The sequence below is a fragment of the Plectropomus leopardus genome, chromosome 10 (genome assembly GCF_026936395.1).
Source record: "Plectropomus leopardus strain MGB_pleo_1.0 chromosome 10, ASM2693639v1, whole genome shotgun sequence".
NCBI lineage: Eukaryota > Metazoa > Chordata > Actinopteri > Perciformes > Serranidae > Plectropomus > Plectropomus leopardus.
The window spans coordinates 18,644,383-18,671,632 of NC_142185.1; the positions used below are offsets into that span (position 1 = coordinate 18,644,383).

At 36.7% G+C, this 27,250-nt stretch overlaps 1 protein-coding gene across 3 annotated transcripts in view; it reads left to right on the forward strand.

The window, feature by feature from the left end:
- Positions 1–15,435, forward strand: part of slc4a10b (solute carrier family 4 member 10b) — a 34,722-nt gene extending 19,287 nt beyond the window's left edge. For all 3 annotated transcript variants that reach the window (XM_088083214.1, XM_042494752.2, XM_088083213.1), the window contains exons 7-25: positions 192–280; positions 2,587–2,744; positions 2,890–2,977; positions 4,495–4,641; positions 4,740–4,843; positions 6,128–6,302; positions 6,454–6,587; positions 6,852–7,097; positions 7,241–7,346; positions 7,719–7,880; positions 8,558–8,671; positions 8,763–8,924; positions 9,039–9,290; positions 10,099–10,167; positions 12,025–12,198; positions 12,965–13,084; positions 13,203–13,267; positions 13,402–13,507; positions 14,328–15,435. In XM_088083214.1, the coding sequence (XP_087939340.1) occupies positions 192–280; positions 2,587–2,744; positions 2,890–2,977; positions 4,495–4,641; positions 4,740–4,843; positions 6,128–6,302; positions 6,454–6,587; positions 6,852–7,097; positions 7,241–7,346; positions 7,719–7,880; positions 8,558–8,671; positions 8,763–8,924; positions 9,039–9,290; positions 10,099–10,167; positions 12,025–12,198; positions 12,965–13,084; positions 13,203–13,267; positions 13,402–13,477 (2,441 nt within the window). In that variant the 3' untranslated portion in view covers positions 13,478–13,507; positions 14,328–15,435. The remainder of the gene's footprint in view (positions 1–191; positions 281–2,586; positions 2,745–2,889; positions 2,978–4,494; positions 4,642–4,739; positions 4,844–6,127; positions 6,303–6,453; positions 6,588–6,851; positions 7,098–7,240; positions 7,347–7,718; positions 7,881–8,557; positions 8,672–8,762; positions 8,925–9,038; positions 9,291–10,098; positions 10,168–12,024; positions 12,199–12,964; positions 13,085–13,202; positions 13,268–13,401; positions 13,508–14,327) is intronic.
- The last annotated feature ends 11,815 nt before the right edge of the window (positions 15,436–27,250 follow it).

The following is a 27,250-nucleotide window of genomic DNA, read 5'->3' on the forward strand; positions in this document are numbered from 1 at the left end:
CATCTACAATAGCACTTGTAAAAGTTGTCTTCTGTAATCTGTGTGTGATTCTCACTCCTGTTTCCCTTTCTGGAGTTATTCTGTTCGTTGGTCAAGCTCATAATATTTAGTGAAATCATCAGTTGCTGAAATGCTGAAATGTTGACACATTTTTGGAATTGATTTATTATTCTCCTTTCTGGATTATCCAGGTCAGATGATGGCCTCACAGTCTCAGTTAGCGGGTCCAGACGGAAAAGGGGACGTCAGCAGAGACAACAGTGCTGTGGATTTCAGCAAGGTAGAATACACACGCTGTGTGGATGCACTGTAATACATACAGTACTGTGTTTCTCAAGTTATGTACATAATGTCAGAAATCAATTTCATACTAACTTATAGGGCTGCAAGTTATACTATTTTCATCATCAATTAATTTGACAGTTATTTCCAAATATTTAACGTATTAATCATTTTGCAAATTAAATGTCACAATAAAGTGAAACATGCCCTGTGTAATTTCCCAGAGCCCAATGTAACATTTTCAGATGGTATGATTTATTTTTGAATTGTCATACCAACAGTCCAAAGATTTAAAGCTTTCTAGTTTATTATCATGTATGACAAAGAAAATAATCAAGTTCTCACATTTAAGAAGCAAAAAAACTAGAAAATGTTTGGCTTTTTTGAAAAATGATTCAATTAACCAAAATAGTTTCCAAGTAATTCTCTGTCAGTTGACTAATCAATTATGACTAATAGTTGCAGCTCTACTACTTTACACATTTACTTCACATTTCAGACAGAAACATTTTATAGCTATAGTTACTAAGATAATACTATTAACCCCACACCAGGGAAATACACACATTACATCAACTCAAGATTCAGAAGCAAGAGAAGATTTAACTGCTAAGAAAGGATAAACATTTTACCAAAATCCAAAATACATAAAATAAAAAAAATATGAAAAAAAAGTTTATTTGTAAAGTAAGACTTTATATGCAAAACATGTCAGTGGTGGAACAGTTTTGAGGTACTTGCGCAGTCTTTGGGTTTTTCCATTTTTAAACCAGTTCTACTTTACTACATTTAAGAGGAAAATGTTGTACTTTTTAACTCCACTACATTCATTTGAAAAATATAATTCATTTGCAGTTTCAGATTATTGATACAAAATCTAAACCCACTAAGAAATTATCATGTATTATTATAGATAAAGCTACACAACAGCACATATAGAAACAAAAGCTACAGCAATAAAACACTGCCTACACGTTAATATATTTGCAATACAATATTATAAAATATAGTAGTCACAGAGGTCATTTTTCTTCATAGTGAGTACTTTTTATACTTTGGATCCTGCCTCAGTGTAAAAGGGACTGATTGCACCTTTATCATGGTGGTTATTGTATTGCAGAGCTGTCAGGATACTGTATAGTTGTGTATGACAGTATAGCTCAAATGTAATTCTTAGTAAAAGATACATTTGACGAATATGAAGCAGATGTATTTAATTGTGTATTTCTAACAACAAACAGAAAGCCATTATTAATGTCATTTTTAATGGAAATGTCATCTAGTAAAGGATTAAGATTAAAACCATGTTAAGTATCACGGCCACATGACAACCACACACAGCAAAGACAAAGATAAAATCTCTGGTGAAACCTTTTGTGTATTGTATAATGTATAGGAATTTAACCTTTTGTCCCGGTCAGTATCTTTCATAATTGTTTCATGTGATATTTTGTGTTCACTTAAACATTAATGAAATATGCTCGGCTTATATGGAGTGTATTTTTAGAATGTACCAAATCATCCACATTGTACCTTATACATTTATTAAACGGCTGCAATCAAAATCCGAGGCAAGCTGCAGCTGCATATCCTCTGCATGTTATAATTTACTTTATGCACACAGCAAAATAATCAGTATTAACTGTAAGACTTCAGCACTGTAACAGTGTTTGTGGAAGTCATGACCCATGAATACATCACAGATATTCTTTTGGATGGTCGCCCTAGAGCCGCATGAACTCTAAGAAGGAACAAACAACACTTCAGTCACCACTTGTCAACTCTACATAATTATCGCTGAAAAATTAGCACTTTTAATATTCCAAATTTTTCTGTACAATACATCTCCACTGCATTAAAGAGTGTAAAGCAGATATAGCTGCTGTAAGAGAATCAGTTTCACAGTCAGGGTCAGCTTTTATACACTATCAGGTATATCAGGTATCAGACTTGTGGTAAATGAAAGATTCGCCAGTGAGTTATTATATAACAGTTCAAACCAAGATCCATATTTCTGTAATCTTTTGTAATCTTTTTGCTATTGTGACACATCTGTGACTTATTTAAATGTTATGTCCTATGATACACGAAGCCTGGACAGCTGCTGGACTATATTTAGAGTAGAATCCGGTCCAACAATTCATTTAAGGCTTAATTGGAGCAAAATAACGTTTTATATATAGATTGCACATTAAGGCATGAATGATGAATTAATGTAAAGCTTTCTTTCAGTCAAAGCAGCTTAGACAATAAGCAGAGCGGGTAGGGTGTATTCTAAACACAGTACTTTGTGTCCTCTTTCAGATAGACCTTCATTTCATGAAGAAGATCCCAGCAGGGGCCGAGGCCTGTAATGTGTTAGTGGGAGAGCTTGAATTTCTGAACAAGCCGGTGGTGGCATTGGTCCGTCTTTCACCAGCGGTCATGCTCAATGGACTGGCTGAAGTCCCCATCGCCACAAGGTTACTTTGGGCTGATTCAACTCAGCCAGCTTCATCAGCTATAAATATCTTTTATCTGCCCAGATGAACTCTGTCTGACATTTAGTTAGTTCTGATTGAAATTTGATCTGACAACGTATTAAAAATAATCTGTTTTGGCCTTTAGGTTCCTGTTTATTCTTTTGGGTCCCTTAGGCAGAGGGCCTCAGTATCATGAGATTGGCAGGTCCATTGCAACACTAATGACAGACGAGGTAAGAATTCCATGTTAGCATCTTGCACGGTTTATTTATTCATTAATGTTTTGAAGAGTGTGGATTGTTTTGAATGTCAACCAGATGTCATACTCAGATTTTCTGCAGGCACTTTGCATAAATTCACAGTCCAGCAGAACTCAACAAATTCCTGAAGTGATGGAACATTTCTCAGCATGAAACACAGCTCAGAGCTTTTATGACATGCTTTTGGCGATTAGTCAGCCCTCATGTCCTCCTTTTTGTCTGGGATTTAGGCTGCCATCCACCATCGCTGAGGAGGAAAAGATGGGCTTTGATAAAGTCCAAACTTTGTTATACACCCAGAATTGGAATGAGTAGATTTGATGAGACTGGATATTTTAGAGGGGAGAATTGTGAGTCCATGATTAACATGGTTGTCACAGTCAGAGTTGCAGTGATATAGGTAAAGTATATCATGATATGAAAATTGACAATAATCATACAGTGTACATTTGCTTATCTATGATATGATAGAAAAATGCAAATGGATGGAGATTATTGCCTTTATTTATTTTCAAAAGAGAGACATTTTATACTTTCTTATATTAAAAACATGGTTTCAAGACTTAGTTATAGCGATAACAAAATTGTTCAACCAGAACTAACCCTTCTGTTTTCATACCTTCAAGGGTCACTCTGACTGATGACAATCATTATTATATTACCATGATGCAGTCAAAATAACAATATCTTCTGAGACAGTTATTGTACCGTGAAATCTCATCAGTTTTTATGGTATGTTTTGCACATTTAAATGGGGTTTAGTAAGTTCAAAGATACACATGTGAATGTGCCCATCTGTTTAATTACATTTAAGTTTGGCACACATTCCTGCATTTAAATATTCATCTAAAATTACATGTACACATCTTGAAGGATGCCAAATACAGTGGGAATGGCGAAGCTTGCACACACAATCCAGTGCTTGCACATCTATGCAGTCATTTGAAGGGATACTTTGCTGATTTTCAACCCGCTTCGTATCAAAACAATGTGGGTAGTATGTGCTGATGACCTGTGGCAAACTTGACGCAAATTGATACAACACGTTTTCTGCCGTAGTTTGCACTGCCTATTTCCTGCCTACAATGTTTTTAGAATGTTTAGTTTTTCTTGCATGCCTTCGGCGAATGAAGAATCCAAAAATGATTCTTTAAACAGCACCAGCTATATCAAAACATCCATTTAAAAACTCTCACACAACTCGTGCAGTATAATCCAAGTCTCATTTATCGAGTCGTATACACGCAGGAGTAGTGTATAAGCTTTTACATTGATGCTTTTATGTAGTTTTGCTATTGTAAACACACACAGATATGACTTGAAGTGATTGAGATTTTTCTCCATTTTTGGATTCATGCACCATAGAGGCGTGCAAGAAAATGATTTTCTTCACAAATTCACTGTAACATGTAGAGAGTAACTGGTATATAAATGATGATTTGGGGGCGAAGTATTCCTGCAATGACCCGTCCCTATGTTTGTGTCTCTAGGTTTTCCATGATGTTGCCTATAAAGCTAAAGACCGCAATGATCTGATCGCTGGGATTGATGAATTCCTTGATCAGGTGACAGTCCTGCCTCCAGGAGAGTGGGACCCATCAATACGGATAGAACCACCAAAAAATGTACCCTCTCAGGTTAGTACAAGCTGGATGCCTTCTTTTTCAGAATTCACATGACTCTTAAGATTTTGTATTTTTTAAAAAACCCTAACTTGCTGTGGATTGTTTAACAGGAGAAGAGGAAGAAAAGTAACATTTTACCTAATGGATTAGTAGAAGGTGAAGAAGAGGAGGAGGAAGGTGGCCACGGAGGTCCAGAACTGCAGCGTACTGGAAGGTGGGGAATTAAAAAAAAGGAAAGGAAAAGCTGTGCTTTTGTTTAAAGTGAAATCTAATCACCAGTTGAAGAGTGTGAAGTCTTTACACAGAGGTGAAAAAATATCAGAATAAATTAAAAAAAAATCCTCATTCTAGACTGTGGATATGCAGTGCTTCTCTTCATGCAGTCCAGCATGCAGCCCACTCACTATGCTCACTACTTGGTTGCAGTGAATCTATTTACAATTGGACTTCTCCGCCTCCACAGCTTCACACAACACTGCATTTATTTTGTTATGTTTTGTAACATATAGAAAAGAACTTAGAGGGAGCCTGCAGTGATTCGGGATTTTTGGAAGCATGCTTTTTCTTTTTAAGAACTTTATTATTTTACATTTTAATAGTACGTTAAATGCACATCTCTACACACACATACAAAGTATAATGCTAATAATGTATAAAGTGAAATGGATTAAGAAAATGAGACAGAAGAGGGATTAAAATAGATTCATGAAAGAAAGCGAGAAAAATAAAAAAGAAGAAACAAGGATTGGAAGGGTGATTGATGCAATCTTGACTTAAGTAAGAAGATATATATTGATTGAAGTGATCTATTAAAGGTTGACATATTTTGTAAAATTTTTCTTTTTTCCAGAGATAATTAAAATTTGTAAGTGTACTTTTTTCAGTTTAGTTATTAAAAAAATCTTTTCATTTCTCAGAGTTGTTGATAAAACAATGTTTATTATGTATCTAATGGAAAGTGTTAAATAATACCAGCACATGGAAGAATCTTTTGCAAATAAATTACATTATTTAAAAAAAGCGTCATTTGCGATAATACATTGCTAATGGGCTAATGTGACACCATTATTATGCTTATTATATGCTGTCTGAAATGTACAAAAACTTTACTAAAATGAAGCTGGTAGACTGAAAAATATCACTTTTCTGCAAAACTTATACCGTCATGCTGCTCGGTTATTTCTCTGTAAACTTGGTCTGTAGTTGTAGTCCTGAAGTGGTTTCCATAGAAACATCCTGCCTGGAGATGATATTTGTAGTTAAACGTTTCTGTCGAAGGGGTCGATCTCACCAGTCCACTCAAGGGTTGAACATCAGAAAGAATGCAGCAGGGCGAAAGCAGCTAAAGGAAAAATAAAAACATATACAATTCTAGCACAATTAAACACATTTATAAGAACATTTATTAGAACTTAATTATGTAACAGTTTGCAGTTGCTTTGTTTTTGAAAATGAAACTACACCAGCAGCATTTTTCTTTTTTTTTTATGTTTTCCAGGTGGTTTGGTGGTCTCATTCTAGACATCAAGCGCAAGGCACCACACTACCTGTCCGACTACACCGATGCTTTCAGTTTACAGTGTGTGGCCTCCTTCCTGTTCCTCTACTGTGCCTGCATGTCCCCTGTCATCACCTTTGGAGGACTACTGGGCGAGGCAACAGAAGGACGCATAGTAAATCAAATGCCCTTTCCTCTAAATGTTCACAGTGTTTTGCCAAGACGATCTGCACACTGCTGTGCACTGTAATAGCCTTTCAGTACATTAAACCAGATGACAGTTGCAGGGTAACTATTCATCAGTAATCTCTCTTTCCTTTCCCTAGAGTGCAATTGAGTCGCTGTTCGGAGCCTCACTGACGGGAATAGCCTATTCGCTGTTTGCAGGGCAGCCACTTACCATTCTGGGCAGCACGGGGCCGGTGCTTGTATTTGAAAAGATATTATTCAAGTTTTGCAAGTATGTTTTATTTGAAATGACTCCAAACGTAAATCATCCCATCAATTCCTATTATTCATTTCACCTATTCATTGCGTCATTTTGTTATTGCATTGATGCTTATCGGCTTGCTGTTGGATAACTTCTATGGAAATTAATGAACCAAACATCTGCCCTCCCTCTAGACCATTAAATGTTCTGATTTCATTGCAATAATGACTTTCTACAATCCACAAATGGTAAATAATCAATCTATGATTTTCCTACCTTTTAATCTCCACATAGGGAGTATGGGTTGTCCTATCTGTCTCTGAGAACCTGTATTGGTCTGTGGACAGCTGCCCTCTGCATCATGCTGGTGGCTACAGACGCCAGTTCCCTCGTTTGTTACATCACACGTTTTACGGAGGAAGCCTTCGCCTCACTCATCTGCATCATCTTCATCTACGAGGCCTTGGAGAAACTTATCCACCTGGGGGACTACTATCCCTTTAACAAGAACAACAACCTGGACAAACTCACCATGTACTCGTATGTGGACACTTATTCTCACACAATATCCTGTTCAAAGTGAAAAAAAGAGTATAATTACTAAGTGCATTTCTTGGAGGTACTGTAAATCCCTGACAGATGAGCGATTATACAGTCACCCAGATGTTCATGTGCCTCCACAGATGTTCATGCGTTGAACCTTCTGACCCCACCAATGGCACCGTGAAGTATTGGGAGCTCACCAATGTCACTGCCTCAGAAATCTACTGGGAAGCGCTGGAGGTCAAGGTACTATGTACGCTGAATTCAAAAAGAAGAAAATTTAAAGAAATAAAACCGAATCTGTCAGTCACTGAGGTTTTACACACACGATAGCAGGCATTAGTTAGTTACACAAAGATTGAAAAGAAAACTGTGTATTTAGGTTTTACCACCTTAAAGTGGCATGCTCTCCCAGATGGAGGAAGCTGAACAGAGGAGATTAAGGGCATGTGGGCTGGATTATATTGGATTACTCATTGCAAATCACTATAAAAGCACATTTTGGGTTTTTTTGTACTCGGTTAAGTTTTTCATGGATGCTCATTTGTGGAAACCTGCTGATGGTCGTATATTGCCAATCATATGGGGGTAATGAAAAACCTCTACCTGTCGTTGCAGGACTGTATTGAAAAGCGCGGGGAGTTTGTGGGCAGCGCCTGCGGCCCCAAGGGCCCCTACGTCCCTGATGTCCTCTTCTGGTGTGTCATTCTTTTCTTTTCCACAGTCTTCATGTCTGCCTTCCTCAAGGAGTTCAAGTTCAGCAATTATTTTCCCACAAAGGTATTATTCTCCATATATTAACATCACATCAGAGTACATTATGATCTAAGCATAGTAGCACAGTGCAGTGATACTCTCTAGTGGTCAAATTTAGGTACTGCATTAAAGAAACGAGGAAATTGAGGAGTTTTGTTTCCTGTGGCCCTTTTTTTTTTTGCATGCACACTAGGCAAAATCAGGTATCTGCCAGTCCTTGTAACATCTTAAAATGTCTTACATTTATTTTTGTTAAATAAATATTAGGTTTGAAAGTAATTAAATAATAATTGCATGAACATTTTAATCCATGTTTTTATCTATCTTGTAATTCCTTTTTTGTCAAAATGAGTCAAGCTCTTCTACATGGATGTCTACATTTCTGATGTAACAAACCATTCAAGCTACCACTGAACATAATACTGTCTTTTAAGATTAAACTTGCATTTACCTGTTGGTAAACTGTAGATTAACTGAACTCGCCCTAATAACCACATTCCTATGTAAAACCTACCTCTACACAGGACCACATATATGCTACCTACCTTTATACTTCCCTACAACACTTAATAAAATACTATTGACCTTGATAAGATCTTAAAAAGCATTCAGTTTCAGTGCCTGATACCAGTATACACCCTGATGATCACCCTGAAATAAATAAAACTGAGTCATCTTTCTCACATTTTCCTCTCTATCAGGTGAGGTCAGGAATCAGTGACTTTGCCGTTTTCTTCACCATCCTTACCATGGTCCTAATCGACTATGCCTTAGGAATCCCTTCTCCAAAACTAAAGGTTCCCAGTGTGTTTAAGGTGAGCAAGTCCTCAAAAGAGGATTTTTTTTTAAACAAAATGTTGCACAACATTGTCCTTTTTCAACAAGGCAGACCTATTCTTTTGTCAGCCAACCAGAGATGATCGAGGTTGGTTCATCAACCCACTGGGGCCCAACCCCTGGTGGACTGCAGTCATCTCAGTGGTCCCAGCTCTGCTGTGCACCATCCTCATCTTCATGGACCAGCAGATCACAGCTGTCATCATCAACAGGAAGGAAAATAAACTCAAGGTACTTTCCTGCCCCAGCTTTGAAATCTGCGTGGAGACTTTCATTCAGCATTTCTGAAAGTGCTTCAAAATCTACTCGTCTTCAGCATTATTTACGTATCCTTTCCTCCTTCAGAAAGGCTGTGGGTACCACCTGGATCTGTTCATGGTGGGGATGATGCTCGGTGTGTGCTCATTGATGGGCTTGCCCTGGTTTGTAGCAGCCACCGTCCTCTCCATCACCCACGTCAATAGCTTGAAGCTTGAGTCAGAGTGCTCAGCTCCTGGGGAGCAGCCCAAGTTTCTAGGCATCAGAGAGCAACGCTTCACAGGCCTCATGATCTTTACCCTCATGGGCTGCTCTGTCTTCATGACATCTGTGCTGAAGGTCAGACTATGTCTTTTTACTCTTTGTGCATTTTCATGCTGTTATTCTTACAGTATTATAAAGTGTGAATTAAAGGGACAGTTCACCCCCAAATCCCAAAAAGGCATTTTCCTCTTACCTGTGATGCTATTTATCAATCTAGATTGTTTAGGTGTGTGTTGCAGTGTGTCAGAGGTATCCACTGTAGAGACTTCTGCCTTCTCTTGAATATAAGGAAATTAGTGGCACTCAGCTTTTGCTGCTCAAAACACCAAAAAAAAAGAAAAAGAAAAACATTCGAAAAACTCAACAGCAATGTCTCTTTCCAGAAATCATGACCTGGTTACTCAAGATAATCCACAGACCTTGTTATGAGCAGTTTCATTTAGGAACTATTTTCTTTCTACTGGACTACATGCGCCAACTGAAGGAGGAGGAGGAAGCCATTAATGTTATATCTTGTGCCGTCACAAGCATGAGCCTCTGGTCCATGACTAGATGCACGCTTCTGTGTGGTGATACGCTTGGTGGGTATAGTTCAGAAAGAAAATACTTTCTGCATTAAACGGCTCTCAACAAGGTCCTTTTTTTGAACTTGACAACTTACACCAAAACAATTGAAATTGATAAACAGCACTAAAATTAGGAGGAAAATATGTAATTTTGATTTAGGGTGCATTTTCCATTTTAAGTATTCTTTTCTAAACATTTCTGTGCTTTATCCTAAATCATTTAATACCCCTGATAAATTACTGAATGGTCTGCTAAAAGAGAGCCATTACTGATATATGTTATTGTATTTCTGACATACATATTTATTGTTCTCCAGTTCATCCCGATGCCGGTGCTGTATGGCGTGTTCCTTTACATGGGAGCATCGTCTCTCAGAGGAATTCAGGTAAAATGATTTCAGATTCACTGTAAATCATGCATCTGTCTTGCTAACTTTATAATCACTACGTTGAAACACAAGCATTGCTGTATATGATATTTGATATGACTGACTCTATTTTTAGTGGACTAAAGCGTCATGCACATAACGATGTTACAATGTTTTCTCACATAGTTTTTGTTACTTTCTCTGTCTTAATGCTTACACCAGTGATCTAACCCCACACCCACACAAACCAAAAAAAAAAAAATTGAAATGGGATTATTACATACTGTAGGACTTGTGCAGAATGTAAACTGTAAATAAATATGGAAATGTTTTGAGATTAAGAGCATGGCTAAGATTAGAAAGCTGGTTGGCCAGGTTAAATTTTAATTTGTAGATGCACCTACCGAATAATCTGTGTAGACTGCTAATTCTCAGCAAACCATGATAGGGGATTGCCATATTGTCTGGCTGCCCAGAGAAAAGGTGTTAATTGGCCACTAGTGTGTTCCCGGCATTTACAGAACACCTGGCTGTTCTTTAATTGCCCCAGTTACTCCTCATTTTCTGAACTTTGAAGTACTTTCTATTACTATTTTGAAAACAACAAAACAAATTTATATTTAGACAAAAATGTACAAAAAAAAAGAAATTATTGTACAGGAGACCAGCTTGTTGTAGTTACACATGCAGCAGACACAGACGACGTTTAACTTGATATCTGTTTGTTGTTTAATACCTGTGTGTTTTGTGTTTTTGCTTTTTAAAACTTTTATTGTTTAAAATCATTGTTTTGAAGATATTTAAAGCTGCAGGTGATTATTTTCTGTTGGTTTGTCACATTTAGGAGTCCTGTTTGGTAACATGTACATTAATTGCTACTATCCTTATCAAATAGTGCATTATGAAGATAGACAGGTTAACTTCATGTATTTCTGATTAGTATTTTTTATGACAACAATCTAACAAATGGCGAGTGTGACAATGTGAAAGTGTTTGCTAACAATGACGAACCTACAGAGAATTTTAACCTTTCACCTGCAAGCTCTTCTTGGCTTAATAGAGATTTATAGCAAGCTTCAGTTCATTGTTAAGCTATCAGGCCTGCAACTTTATGGTTTTGGTTCACTCTCACCTCTGTGATAGTACATGTAGAAATACAACAGTGGCATTTTTAGATGCAAAAGGTCACGCTGTTTCGCGTTACTGGACCGTTGATGGACTTGTCGTGGCCTTGTTTGGCAACTTTAACACGTCACAAAAAGTATTTCATGATATGTTTTTATAAAAAAACATTTGAGGCGAGAAATAAGCCATGTGACTGATGAATCAGTCATCTTAGTTCGACAGCGGTTTAAGTATTTCAGGAGTTTAAAGGTTGCGGGTCACACCAGATGCCCTTGATTGGATTAAGTAGCCTAGATTCAACTTTAAACAAGTAAAGAAAGGACGTCCTGTCCCTTGAAACGCAAAGGCATGGTATCACAATGAAATAAGTAGACAATTATGGGAAGTATGTAAATGATGATTCCTGTGGACACATACAGATAGAGTCATCTCTGGCCCCCACAGGTAGCCATTTTCTGTGAAAAAGCTCTAAAAACGCCACTGTAGCTGCTCAGCACCAAACAGCAGACAGACACAGTTCGACTAGCTGGTGAACGTCGTGGAGCATTTAGCTGCTAAGGAGCCAGATATTTAACTGAGGAGCTGGTAGAGACCAAAAACAGAGATCAGCGAGTGAATGTTAGACTTTGGACATTGGACAGGTGGACTCCAAATATATCAGTGTTTTGTTTTGCTTCTGCTGCGCCCATATGGCCTGAAACAGTAAGTTACTGGAGGTTTAAGAATTGTTATATCATCTATCCTCTCCAGTTCTTTGACCGACTGACACTGTTTGGCATGCCAGCCAAACACCAGCCAGACTTCATCTATCTGCGGCATGTTCCCCTGAGGAAGGTGCACCTCTTCACCATCATCCAGCTCAGCTGCTTGGTTTTGTTGTGGGTCATCAAGACCTCCAAGGCTGCCATTGTCTTTCCCATGATGGTGCGTAAACAATCCAGTTATAGCATCTGCAGGACCATTACACAGGCAGCATACCTTTCACCACAATCCTAATTGAAGTGTTAACAAGGCTCAGTGTGAGAGCACACATGTTTCTGGGATCAGTCAGGCACCTTCCATCTCCACTCTGAATAATACAGGAGTTATTTTAGGAAGACAGAATAATGTGAACGCATTACTCCCTGGAAAGGTTTCATCTTTTGGCAGCAGATCATCTTTACCAAAGCAGTTTCTCTCTTTGTTGTCATGTTTCTTATACATGTTCCCTTTCACATAATAAGCTTTTTTTCAGGTTTATGTTTACCATGGCACCTGCAATACACTGTCTGACCTTCTTTTAATGTGTTGCTTGTCTGTACCTGTAAAGCGTCTTTGAGTATTTCGAAAAGCGCTATATAAATAAAATGTATTATTATTATTATTATTATTATTGGTGCTTTGTAAGTTATTTTAGATTGCTTTCTGCTAATTGCCAGATATGTTTAATCGTGGGTCAGCACATGGAAAATACAGATAATATCAGTCTTTGTCAGTTGAATTCAACACTTTCTACTTCTAAATTCATAATGGTACTTACATTTAAACTGATTTGTCCTTCATCCTTCCTGCCCAGGCCGCTACTCACCTCTGCATGTTTGCTGCTTCCTCTTCTGTCTGCCTCATATTTAAATCAATCTCCCACTCCAGTGTATATGTATCTTCACTGGCTTTTTGTGGACTCAGAGATTTGTGTTTGTCGATTCTGCAGGTGTTGGCTCTGGTGTTTATCAGAAAGCTGATGGACTGTTTCTTCACAAAGCGAGAGCTGAGCTGGCTGGATGACCTCATGCCAGAGAGCAAGAAGAAGAAGCTTGAGGATGCTGAAGAGGTGCTGTTGCTCTCAACAACAGCACCGCTATGTGCTGTTCCATCACAACGTGCAAGTCAGTTATATTTATCTTACTAATATTTTCCTGCATTTAAACTGTAATTCATTCAACCCTCAGGAGGAGGAGCAGAGTATACTGGCAGAAGATGAAGGAGTAGTGCAAGTGCCGTTAGAAGGGTACAAGTGAGTTGTATTATACTTGCAATATTTTAAGTTTTATAACATTTACATTTGCGTTTTTTGTTTTGTCCTTTCATGCACAGTAGATTTTAATCTGTTGCATAAAGACGAGAGTAAATTGTCACCTCTTTCCACAGAGGAGTACCCATCATCAATATCACAGATGAAATGTCAAAAGGTTCTTTTGGAAACACCTGGAATGCCAACAACTAAGACATCTGAGAAAAGACCTCAAACATTATGGTAAGTCTTATTGCATTGTTGTAGATACACTCAGTCAACGGTTGCAGTTGGTGGTAGGTTGACTGAGGTTAAAGAAAAACCCCAAAAAACATCGTCAAAGCAGCTTCAAAAACTAAAAATCCGCAGTATTGTTAAGATCAACAATGATTGGGTCTCCACTGTGTTTGTGCACTAACAAGCTTTGGTTAACATTTCAACAAGGAAACAGGGCTGCCTCATTAATTTTTAACTTCTTTTTATGGTAGAATGTGTTTTGTATTTATCTGTGACTGTTTTAATTTACAGAAATCTTTCTAGAAAGCATTATAAGAGTCTTATCAAAGTCAGACGCATTTTTTTTAACTTAGATATAAGATAAAAATGTCACTATGTAAAAATGTATTCTATTCAAGTGTATTTTATGCACTGAAAAGGTCATACAGACTGTGGAATAACTGTTTAGATTAGTATTATTTGTCTTATTTTAGATTTAAAAGAACAGTAAAACATTTTGGGACATGTGTCTAAGGATTGCTCCAGGGATGACGTTTTTCTGTAAGCCGACACTGTTCCCTCGTCACAAAGCCTATGGCAGTTTTCCATTTGGATTTTGGATTAGTTCAGAAAATAAGCTCTGTGGCAAAGAGATATTTTTCATATGTACACGTTGATAATACATCTGTACTTTACTTAAGTATCATTTTTGATTTTCAGGAATTTTGCTTGTAATGTAATGTGATGGTACAACTTTTACTTAAGTGACGAATCTGAGTTGCAAGTTTTCTTTAAAAGACAGTACTATGTATCCACTAACCTGTCTTTTTTGTCGTGATTCCCACAGTTCATTACAAGGCTCACAGTATTTCACGACACGGGTGTCCATGATGAGGAATGGAAGATAAAGATGATGGAGGACAGTGTTGTAAGTCTTTACACTGTCCTGTCTGTGTGCTTGTTAACAAATCTTTATTGTATGCTGCGGTAAATCAATCCCTCATGTTTAGTCTTGTAAATATGTGTACTGTAAGTGAGTAACTGTTCTCTAATGTGTGACAAAAACCGGTGATACCTAATATTTTCTCGTGCTGTTAATGTCAAATCGAACTTTCTAAGTCTAGATAGGCTACTGTATTACTACACTGATTGTTAACTACAAATGTTTGTCATGCTAACAGACTGTTCATGCTTTTGTTATTGGATCAATTTGTACTTATTTTGTTACATACTTTGTATTTTAAAATATTATATTAACATATCCTTGGATTCTTTATCTATTTATATACCGGTTCCCTGTAATTCTCTAATCTTTAAGTTCTATATAGACATCAAATATGTGAAATTAAATACGAAGATCTAGTATATAATAAAAAAAAGCCCAAAGTCATGTAAAAACTTTATAAAAAGCCGTACATGACTGTGCACATACATGAAAACCAAAAACTACACATTTCTGATGTCTGTTCATGGGATGGGAACACTTAATGATTGTGATGAGAGTGAGTGCTTTAATTTGATTGATAAAAGGCAATACACGTATATCTTTTAAGAACCAAATGCAATAGCATTTTCTGCCAGAACTTTAATTCTCTATTTATATGAGAAATTATTTATCTATATTAATTTTGTGAAATAAATGTTTGTTACAAATTACAGAATACCTTGCATTCTAACAGAGACTTACAGTATTTTGACTCCTGGTGTCAGTGTGTTGCTTATATTATAATTTATCTTTTAATAATTAATCTCATAATAATGCTTGCATAAAGTTTTGTGAAGCTTCAACATAAAGGCATTTCACCCAATTCTGTTACACATCTGAGGGTGATGCTGAAGCTGTTAATAGTGTTGTTTGAAAAGAACCGTGCTGATTTAAAAAAAAATACTTAAACACAATTTTATTATTCATATCTTGTCAATGTTATTTTAACTTAATAAATTTCTCAGCACTCTTTGTCTTGTCATTGTCACAAATAGATTGAAACCTATTGCTGTGTGCACAGCAACAATTGACGGCAGGGCACACAAAACAAGAAATGAGCAATGTAAGTTATAATGTACAGCAATCTTCAAGGTCACACTGTTATGATTCAGTTTGCAACAATGACCCCCCCGCCCCCCTTTGTCTATCATCCCACTTATTTCTTACACCTACCAGTACCATTCTCTTCAAACAAGGGCTGAAAAGCTAACAAATTTCCTGTAGCTTGCCAGAAACATGAGATATCAACATGTCAAATGATTATTTTCACACATTATGTACACCAGAGAGGAAAAGTTATAGTGAGCTTCGACCTCTACAGTTTGTCTGGTCAGAATAGCAAAATACCTGCTACCAAGTGTCAGGACTGATGGATGGATAGATGGATGGTGATGGATTCCCCGCAGAGGGAGCAGAATTTAAATACACTCTGTCTTTATGGCAGTGGTATGATATTCAGAAATAAAAGACTGTAGAATACTGTAATTGACACAACTTTTTTTCATATAATGGTTTGTAAGATATCCTATGAATAAACGTCCCACAGATGATGTTGTGATGATGATGTCCTATTAAATGTAAGGTTGCTAAATTTAAAGTATCTTTGGTTAGGTTTAGGCAAGTAAAGTTATATAGGTTAGGCTTAGGTAGGTTTAGGTAAGTGAAGTTACACAAGTTTGATTTCAGAAAAGAAACACGGTAAACCTTAAATTAATTCAAAGTTCCCATGGTGTCAAGAAGCCAGTCCTCTGGAGGGAAGTCCTATATGCTTGACCCATCCATATCCACACCGACATGCTGAGTTGTAACAGTGGATGCACACCACCTTCTATGTGGTGATATGGTTGGTGGGTGTAGTTCTGTCAAAATAAAATAGTTCCTACAAAAATTTGCCCATAACAAAGTCTGCGGATTATCTTGAGTTGTTATATTTTGACATTTTTCGCAATACTATACTATGTTGTTTTTGTTCAGTTTTTGGACATGCTATAATATGATGTTTTTGGCAGTTGTGGGCCATTATTTCAACGTACTATACCATGAAGTGTCTAGACATGCTATCCTATGTTGTTTTTCAGCCCTTTTTTGACATGTCATATTTTGACATTTGTCGCCATACTACACTATGTCTTTTTTGGTCATTTTTTCGACATACTATCATATCATGTTTTTGGTTATGACCATTTTTTTCAACCTGCCATACCATGACGGGACTCAACATGCTCTTCCATTTTGTTTTCAGCCCTGTTGCGACGTGTCTAAATTTGACATTTTTCGCAATACCATACTATGTCATTTTTAGTCCTTTTTTGGACATGCTATAATAAAATGCTATATGGCAAAAAAGTTTCTGGGGATTATTTCGCCATACTATAGTACTGCTTTTTTGGTCAATAATGACATTTCCAAAAAACTCCTGAAAAAAGCATAAAACCACATCAAATAGTGTTCCAAGACAAGCCAAGCAAACAATGTTGTGAAACGGCCAAAACCCCCCTAACATGACATGTAGGAAAAATGACCAAACACGCAATACTATAGTATGGCAAAAAAATGTCAAAAACTAACATGTCCCAAAAACAGGTTAAAAGTGCATGAAATAGCCTGCCGAGACACGCCATGGCATAGAATGTTGCAAAAACGGCCAGAAAAACCATAATATCGCATCTCAAAAAAATGACCCAAAAAGCAACACTGTAGTATGGAAAAATTGTCAAAGATTACATTTACAAAAACATCTGAAAAAATCCATTAACTGCAAAACACCATGTTTTGGCACGACCAAAAAAGCAAGGCTACAGTATGACAAAAATGTCAAAATTTGACACGTCCCAAAAACCGCTCAAAACAGTATAAAAGAGCGTGCTGAGACACGCCATAGCATTTGAAAGTGCAAATATGGTCAATAACAACAAAATATAGCATGTCGAAAAAATGACCAAAAATAGCAAGGCTATAGTATGGCAAAAATGTCAAAATTTGACACGTCCCAAAAACAGCTGAAAACACCTCAAAACAGCATAAAAGAGCGTGCTTAGAAACACCATAGCATTAGAACGTGGAGAAATTGCCCAAAAAACCATATTTTGGCATGTCAAAAAACGACCAAAAAAGCAAGACTATAGTATGGCAAAAATGTCAAAATTTGACACGTCTCAAAATTAGCTGAAAACACCTCAAAACAGCATAAAAGAGCGTGCTGAGACACGCCATAGCATTAAAACATGCAAATATGGTCAAAAACACCATAATTTGGCATGTCGAAAAAAACAACCAAAAAAAGCAAGGCTATAGTATGGCAAAAATGTCAAAATTTGACACGTCTCAAAATTAGCTGAAAACACCTCAAAACAGCATAAAAGAGCGTGCAGAGACACGCCATGGCATTTGAAAGTGCAAATATGGTCAATAAAAACAAAATTTTGCATGTCGAAAAAACAACCAAACAAGCAAGGCTATAGTATGGCAAAAATGTCAAAATTTGACACGTCTCAAAATTAGCTGAAAACACCTAAAACGACCATAAAAGAGCGTGCTGAGACATGCCATAGCATTAAAAAGTGCAAATATGGTCAATAAGACAAAATTTTGCTTGTCAAAAAAACGACCAAAAAACCAAGGCTATAGTATGGCAAAAATGTCAAAATTTGACACGTCTCAAAATTAGCTGAAAACACCTCAAAACAGCATAAAAGAGCGTGCTGAGACATGCCATGGCATTTGAAACTGCAAATATGGCCAATAAAAACAAAATTTTGCAGATCGAAAAAACGACCAAAAAAAGCAAGGCTATAGTATGGCAAAAATGTCAAAATTTGACATGTCACAAAATTAGCTGAAAACACCTCAAATCAGCATAAAAGAGCGTGCTGAGACACACCATAGCATTTGAAAGTGCAAATATGGTCAAAAACACCATAATTTTGCATGTCGAAAAAAACGACCAAAAAAGCAAGGCTATAGTATGGCAAAAATGTCAAAATTTGACACGTCCCAAAAACAGCTGAAAACACCTCAAAACAGCATAAAAGAGCATGCTTAGACACGCCATAGCTTTAAAACGTGGAGAAATTGCCCAAAAAAACATATTTTGGCATGTCAAAAAACGACCAAAAAAGCAAGGCTATAGTATGGCAAAAATGTCAAAATTTGACACGTCCCAAAATTAGCTGAAAACACCTCAAAACAGCATAAAAGAGCGTGCTGAGACATGCCATAGCATTTGAAACTGCAAATATGGTCAATAAAAACAAAATTTTGCATGTCGAAAAAACAACCAAAAAAAGCAAGGCTATAGTATGGCAAAAATGTCAAAATTTGACACGTCCCAAAAACAGCTGAAAACACCTCAAAACAGCATAAAAGAGCGTGCTTAGACACGCCATAGCTTTAAAACGTGGAGAAATTGCCCAAAAAAACATATTTTGGCATGTCAAAAAACGACCAAAAAAGCAAGACTATAGTATGGCAAAAATGTCAAAATTTGACACGTCTCAAAATTAGCTGAAAACACCTCAAAACAGCATAAAAGAGCGTGCTGAGACACGCCATAGCATTTGAAAGTGCAAATATGGTCAAAAACACCATAATTTGGCGTGTCGAAAAAAACAACCAAAAAAGCAAGGCTATAGTATGGCAAAAATGTCAAAATTTGACACGTCCCAAAATTAGCTGAAAACACCTCAAAACAGCATAAAAGAGCGTGCTTAGACACGTCATAGCATTTGAAAGTGCAAATATGGTCAATAAAAACAAAATTTTGCATGTCGAAAAAACAACCAAAAAAAGCAAGGCTATAGTATGGCAAAAATGTCAAAATTTGACACGTCTCAAAATTAGCTGAAAACACCTCAAATCAGCATAAAAGAGCGTGCTGAGACACGCCATGGCATTTGAAAGTGCAAATATCGTAAAAAACACCATAATTTGGCTTGTCGAAAAAAACGACCAAACAAGCAAGGCTATAGTATGGCAAAAATGTCAAAATTTGACACATCTCAAAATTAGCTGAAAACACCTCAAAACAGCATAAAAGAGCGTGCTTAGACACGCCATAGCATTTGAAAGTGCAAATATGGTCAAAAACACCATAATTTGGCGTGTCGAAAAAAACAACCAAAACAGCAAGGCTATAGTATGGCAAAAATGTCAAAATTTGACACGTCCCAAAATTAGCTGAAAACACCTCAAAACAGCATAAAAGAGCGTGCTTAGACACGTCATAGCATTTGAAAGTGCAAATATGGTCAATAAAAACAAAATTTTGCATGTCGAAAAAACAACCAAAAAAAGCAAGGCTATAGTATGGCAAAAATGTCAAAATTTGACACGTCTCAAAATTAGCTGAAAACACCTCAAAACAGCATAAAAGAGCGTGCAGAGACACGCCATGGCATTTGAAAGTGCAAATATCGTAAAAAACACCATAATTTGGCGTGTCGAAAAAAACGACCAAACAAGCAAGGCTATAGTATGGCAAAAATGTCAAAATTTGACATGTCACAAAATTAGCTGAAAACACCTCAAATCAGCATAAAAGAGCGTGCTGAGACACACCATAGCATTTGAAAGTGCAAATATGGTCAAAAACACCATAATTTGGCATGTCGAAAAAAACGACCAAAAAAGCAAGGCTATAGTATGGCAAAAATGTCAAAATTTGACACGTCTCAAAATTAGCTGAAAACACCTCAAAACAGCATAAAAGAGCGTGCTTAGACACGCCATAGCATTAGAACGTGGAGAAATTGCCCACAAAAACATATTTTGGCATGTCAAAAAACGACCAAAAAAGCAAGGCTATAGTATGGCAAAAATGTCAAAATTTGACACATCTCAAAATTAGCTGAAAACACCTCAAAACAGCATAAAAGAGCGTGCTGAGACACGCCATAGCATTTGAAAGTGCAAATATGGTCAAAAACACCATAATTTGGCATGTCGAAAAAACGACCAAAAAAAGCAAGGCTATAGTATGGCAAAAATGTCAAAATTTGACATGTCCCAAAATTAGCTGAAAACACCTCAAAACAGCATAAAAGAGCGTGCTGAGACACACCATAGCATTTGAAAGTGCAAATATGGTCAATAAAAACAAAATTTTGCATGTCGAAAAAACAACCAAAAAAAGCAAGGCTATAGTATGGCAAAAATGTCAAAATTTGACACGTCTCAAAATTAGCTGAAAACACCTCAAAACAGCATAAAAGAGCGTGCAGAGACACGCCATGGCATTTGAAAGTGCAAATATCGTAAAAAACACCATAATTTGGCGTGTCGAAAAAAACGACCAAACAAGCAAGGCTATAGTATGGCAAAAATGTCAAAATTTGACATGTCACAAAATTAGCTGAAAACACCTCAAATCAGCATAAAAGAGCGTGCTGAGACACACCATAGCATTTGAAAGTGCAAATATGGTCAAAAACACCATAATTTGGCGTGTCGAAAAAAACGACCAAAAAAGCAAGGCTATAGTATGGCAAAAATGTCAAAATTTGACACGTCCCAAAAACAGCTGAAAACACCTCAAAACAGCATAAAAGAGCGTGCTGAGACACGCCATAGCTTTAAAACGTGGAGAAATTGCCCAAAAAAACATATTTTGGCATGTCAAAAAACGACCAAAAAAGCAAGACTATAGTATGGCAAAAATGTCAAAATTTGACATGTCACAAAATTAGCTGAAAACACCTCAAAACAGCATAAAAGAGCGTGCTGAGACACGCCATAGCATTTGAAAGTGCAAATATGGTCAAAAACACCATAATTTGGCGTGTCGAAAAAAACAACCAAAAAAGCAAGGCTATAGTATGGCAAAAATGTCAAAATTTGACACGTCCCAAAATTAGCTGAAAACACCTCAAAACAGCATAAAAGAGCGTGCTTAGACACGTCATAGCATTTGAAAGTGCAAATATGGTCAATAAAAACAAAATTTTGCATGTCGAAAAAACAACCAAAAAAAGCAAGGCTATAGTATGGCAAAAATGTCAAAATTTGACACGTCTCAAAATTAGCTGAAAACACCTCAAATCAGCATAAAAGAGCGTGCTGAGACACACCATAGCATTTGAAAGTGCAAATATGGTCAAAAACACCATAATTTGGCATGTCGAAAAAAACAACCAAAAAAGCAAGGCTATAGTATGGCAAAAATGTCAAAATTTGACACGTCTCAAAATTAGCTGAAAACACCTCAAAACAGCATAAAAGAGCGTGCAGAGACACGCCATGGCATTTGAAAGTGCAAATATCGTAAAAAACACCATAATTTGGCGTGTCGAAAAAAACGACCAAACAAGCAAGGCTATAGTATGGCAAAAATGTCAAAATTTGACATGTCACAAAATTAGCTGAAAACACCTCAAATCAGCATAAAAGAGCGTGCTGAGACACACCATAGCATTTGAAAGTGCAAATATGGTCAAAAACACCATAATTTGGCGTGTCGAAAAAAACGACCAAAAAAGCAAGGCTATAGTATGGCAAAAATGTCAAAATTTGACACGTCCCAAAATTAGCTGAAAACACCTCAAAACAGCATAAAAGAGCGTGCTGAGACACGCCATAGCTTTAAAACGTGGAGAAATTGCCCAAAAAAACATATTTTGGCATGTCAAAAAACGACCAAAAAAGCAAGGCTATAGTATGGCAAAAATGTCAAAATTTGACACGTCCCAAAATTAGCTGAAAACACCTCAAAACAGCATAAAAGAGCGTGCTGAGACATGCCATAGCATTTGAAAGTGCAAATATGGTCAATAAAAACAAAATTTTGCATGTCGAAAAAACAACCAAAAAAAGCAAGGCTATAGTATGGCAAAAATGTCAAAATTTGACACGTCTCAAAATTAGCTGAAAACACCTCAAAACAGCATAAAAGAGCGTGCAGAGACACGCCATGGCATTTGAAAGTGCAAATATCGTAAAAAACACCATAATTTGGCGTGTCGAAAAAAACGACCAAACAAGCAAGGCTATAGTATGGCAAAAATGTCAAAATTTGACACGTCTCAAAATTAGCTGAAAACACCTCAAAACAGCATAAAAGAGCGTGCAGAGATACGCCATAGCATTTGAAAGTGCAAATATGGTCAAAAACACCATAATTTGGCATGTCAAAAAAGCGACAAAAAAGCAAGGCTATAGTATGGCAAAAATGTCAAAATTTGACACGTCTCAAAATTAGCTGAAAACACCTCAAATCAGCATAAAAGAGCGTGCTGAGACACACCATAGCATTTGAAAGTGCAAATATGGTCAAAAACACCATAATTTGGCGTGTCGAAAAAAACGACCAAAAAAGCAAGGCTATAGTATGGCAAAAATGTCAAAATTTGACACGTCTCAAAATTAGCTGAAAACACCTCAAAACAGCATAAAAGAGCATGCTTAGACACGCCATAGCTTTAAAACGTGGAGAAATTGCCCAAAAAAACATATTTTGGCATGTCAAAAAACGACCAAAAAAGCAAGGCTATAGTATGGCAAAAATGTCAAAATTTGACACGTCTCAAAATTAGCTAAAAACACCTAAAAACAGCATAAAAGAGCGTGCTGAGACATGCCATAGCATTTGAAAGTGCAAATATGGTCAAAAACACCATAATTTGGCGTGTCGAAAAAAACGACCAAAAAAGCAAGGCTATAGTATGGCAAAAATGTCAAAATTTGACACGTTCCAAAATTAGCTGAAAACACCTCAAATCAGCATAAAAGAGCGTGCTTAGACACGCCATAGCATTTGAAAGTGCAAATATGGTCAATAAAAACAAAATTTTGCATGTCGAAAAAACAACCAAAAAAAGCAAGGCTATAGTATGGCAAAAATGTCAAAATTTGACACGTCTCAAAATTAGCTGAAAACACCTCAAAACAGCATAAAAGAGCGTGCAGAGACACGCCATAGCATTTGAAAGTGCAAATATCAATAAAAACACCATAATTTGGCATGTCGAAAAAAGCGACCAAACAAGCAAGGCTATAGTATAGCAAAAATGTCAAAATTTGACACATCCCAAAATTAGCTGAAAACACCTCAAAACAGCATAAAAGAGCGTGCTTAGACACACCATAACATCAAAACGTGGAAAAACGGCACCAAAACACCATATTTTGGAAATTTAAAAAAACGACCAAAAAAGCAAGGCTATAGTATGGCAAAAATGTCAAAATTTGACACGTCTCAAAATTAGCTGAAAACACCTCAAAACAGCATAAAAGAGCGTGCAGAGACACGCCATGGCATTTGAAAGTGCAAATATCGTAAAAAACACCATAATTTGGCGTGTCGAAAAAACGACCAAACAAGCAAGGCTATAGTATGGCAAAATGTCAAAATTTGACACGTCTCAAAATTAGCTGAAAACACCTCAAAACAGCATAAAAGAGCGTGCAGAGATACGCCATAGCATTTGAAAGTGCAAATATGGTCAAAAACACCATAATTTGGCATGTCGAAAAAAACGACAAAAAAAGCAAGGCTATAGTATGGCAAAAATGTCAAAATTTGACACGTCTCAAAATTAGCTGAAAACACCTCAAATCAGCATAAAAGAGCGTGCTGAGACACACCATAGCATTTGAAAGTGCAAATATGGTCAAAAACACCATAATTTGGCATGTCGAAAAAAACGACCAAAAAAGCAAGGCTATAGTATGGCAAATATGTCAAAATTTGACACGTCCCAAAAAAAGCTGAAAACACCTCAAAACAGCATAAAAGAGCGTGCTTAGACACGCCATAGCTTTAAAACGTGGAGAAATTGCCCAAAAAAACATATTTTGGCATGTCAAAAAACGACCAAAAAAGCAAGGCTATAGTATGGCAAAAATGTCAAAATTTGACACGTCTCAAAATTAGCTAAAAACACCTAAAAACAGCATAAAAGAGCGTGCTGAGACATGCCATAGCATTTGAAACTGCAAATATGGTCAAAAACACCATAATTTGGCATGTCGAAAAAAACGACCAAAAAAGCAAGGCTATAGTATGGCAAAAATGTCAAAATTTGACACGTCCCAAAATTAGCTGAAAACACCTCAAAACAGCATAAAAGAGCGTGCTTAGACACGTCATAGCATTTGAAAGTGCAAATATGGTCAATAAAAACAAAATTTTGCATGTCGAAAAAACAACCAAAAAAAGCAAGGCTATAGTATGGCAAAAATGTCAAAATTTGACACGTCTCAAAATTAGCTGAAAACACCTCAAAACAGCATAAAAGAGCGTGCAGAGACACGCCATGGCATTTGAAAGTGCAAATATCGTAAAAAACACCATAATTTGGCGTGTCGAAAAAAACGACCAAACAAGCAAGGCTATAGTATGGCAAAAATGTCAAAATTTGACACGTCTCAAAATTAGCTGAAAACACCTCAAAACAGCATAAAAGAGCGTGCTTAGACACGCCATAGCATTAAAACATGCAAAGCGGCACCCAAACACGATATTTTGGCATGTCGAGAAACCGACCAAAAAAAGCAAGGCTATAGTATGGCAAAATGTCAAAATTTGACACGTCTCAAAATTAGCTGAAAACACCTCAAAACAGCATAAAAGAGCGTGCTGAGACACGCCATAGCATTTGAAAGTGCAAATATGGTCAAAAACACCATAATTTCGCATGTCGAAGAAAACGTCCAAAAAAGCAAGGCTATAGTATGGCAAAAATGTCAAAATTTGACACGTCTCAAGATTAGCTGAAAACACCTCAAAACAGCATAAAAGAGCGTGCTTAGACACACCATAGCATTTGAAAGTGCAAATATGGTCAATAAAAACAAAATTTTGCATGTTGAAAAAACGACCAAAAAAGCAAGGCTATAGTATGGCAAAAATGTCAAAATTTGACACGTCTCAAGATTAGCTGAAAACACCTCAAAACAGCATAAAAGAGCGTGTTTAGACACGCCATAGCATTTGAAAGTGCAAATATGGTCAAAAACACCATAATTTGGCATGTCGAAAAAAACACCAAAAAGCAAGGCTATAGTATGGCAAAAATGTCAAAATTTGACACGTCTTAAGATTAGTTGAAGACACCTCAAAACAGAAATAAACAGTGTGCTGAGACAGACCAAAGCATTAGAACGTGTGAAAAACACCACAAAAACCATATTTTGGCATGTCAAAAAACGACCAAAAAAGCAAGGCTATAGTATGGCAAAAATGTCAAAATTTGACACGTCTCAAAATTAGCTGAAAACACCTCAAAACAGCATAAAAGAGCGTGCTTAGACACACCATAGCATTAAAACATGCAAAAACAGCACCCAAACACGATATTTTGGCATGTCAAAAAAAACACCAAAAATAGCAAGGCTATAGTATGGCAAAAATGTCAAAATTTGACACGTCTCAAGATTAGCTGAAAACACCTCAAAACAGCATAAAAGAGCGTGCTGAGACACGCCATAGCATTTGAAAGTGCAAATATGGTCAAAAACACCATAATTTGGCGTGTCGAAAAAAAGCGACCAAAAAGCAAGGCTATAGTATGGCAAAATGTCAAAATTTGACACGTCTCAAGATTAGCTGAAAACACCTCAAAACAGCATAAAAGAGCGTGCTTAGACACGCCATAGCATTTGAAAGTGCAAATATCGTAAAAAACACCATAATTTGGCGTGTTGAAAAAAACGACCAAAGAAGCAAGACTATAGTATGGCAAAAATGTCAAAATTTGACACGTCCCAAAATTAGCTAAAAACACCTCAAAACAGCATAAAAGAGCGTGCTTAGACACGCCATAGCATTTGAAAGTGCAAATATGGCCAATAAAAACAAAATTTTGCATGTCGAAAAAACGACCAAAAAAAGCAAGGCTATAGTATGGCAAAAATGTCAAAATTTGACACGTCACAAAATTAGCTGAAAACACCTCAAAACAGCATAAAAGAGCGTGCTGAGACACACCATAGCATTTGAAAGTGCAAATATGGTCAAAAACACCATAATATCGCATGTCGAAAAAAACGACCAAAAAAGCAAGGCTATAGTATGGCAAAAATGTCAAAATTTGACACGTCCCAAAATTAGCTGAAAACACCTCAAAACAGCATAAAAGAGCGTGCTGAGATACGCCATAGCATTAAAACATGCAAAAACGGCACCCAAACACGACATATTTTGGCATGTCGAAAAAACGACCAAACAAGCAAGGCTATAGTATGGCAAAAATGTCAAAATTTGACACGTCTCAAAATTAGCTGAAAACACCTCAAAACAGCATAAAAGAGCGTGCTGAGACACGCCATAGCATTTGAAAGTGCAAATATGGCCAATAAAAACAAAATTTTGCATGTCGAAAAAACGACCAAAAAAAGCAAGGCTATAGTATGGCAAAAATGTCAAAATTTGACACGTCCCAAAATTAGCTGAAAACACCTCAAAACAGCATGAAATAGCGTGCTGAGACACGCCATAGCATTTGAAAGTGCAAATATGGTCAAAAACACCATAATATCGCATGTCGAAAAAACGACCAAAAAAAGCAAGGCTATAGTATGGCAAAAATGTCAAAATTTGACACGTCCCAAAAACAGCTGAAAACACCTCAAAACAGCATAAAAGAGCGTGCTGAGACACACCATAGAGTTTGAAATTGCAAATATGGTCAAAAACACCATAATTTGGTGTGTCGAAAAAAAACACCAAAAAAGCAAGGCTATAGTATGGCAAAAATGTCAAAATTTGACCGTCTCAAAATTAGCTGAAAACACCTCAAAACAGCATAAAAGAGCGTGCAGAGACACGCCATGGCATTTGAAAGTGCAAATAT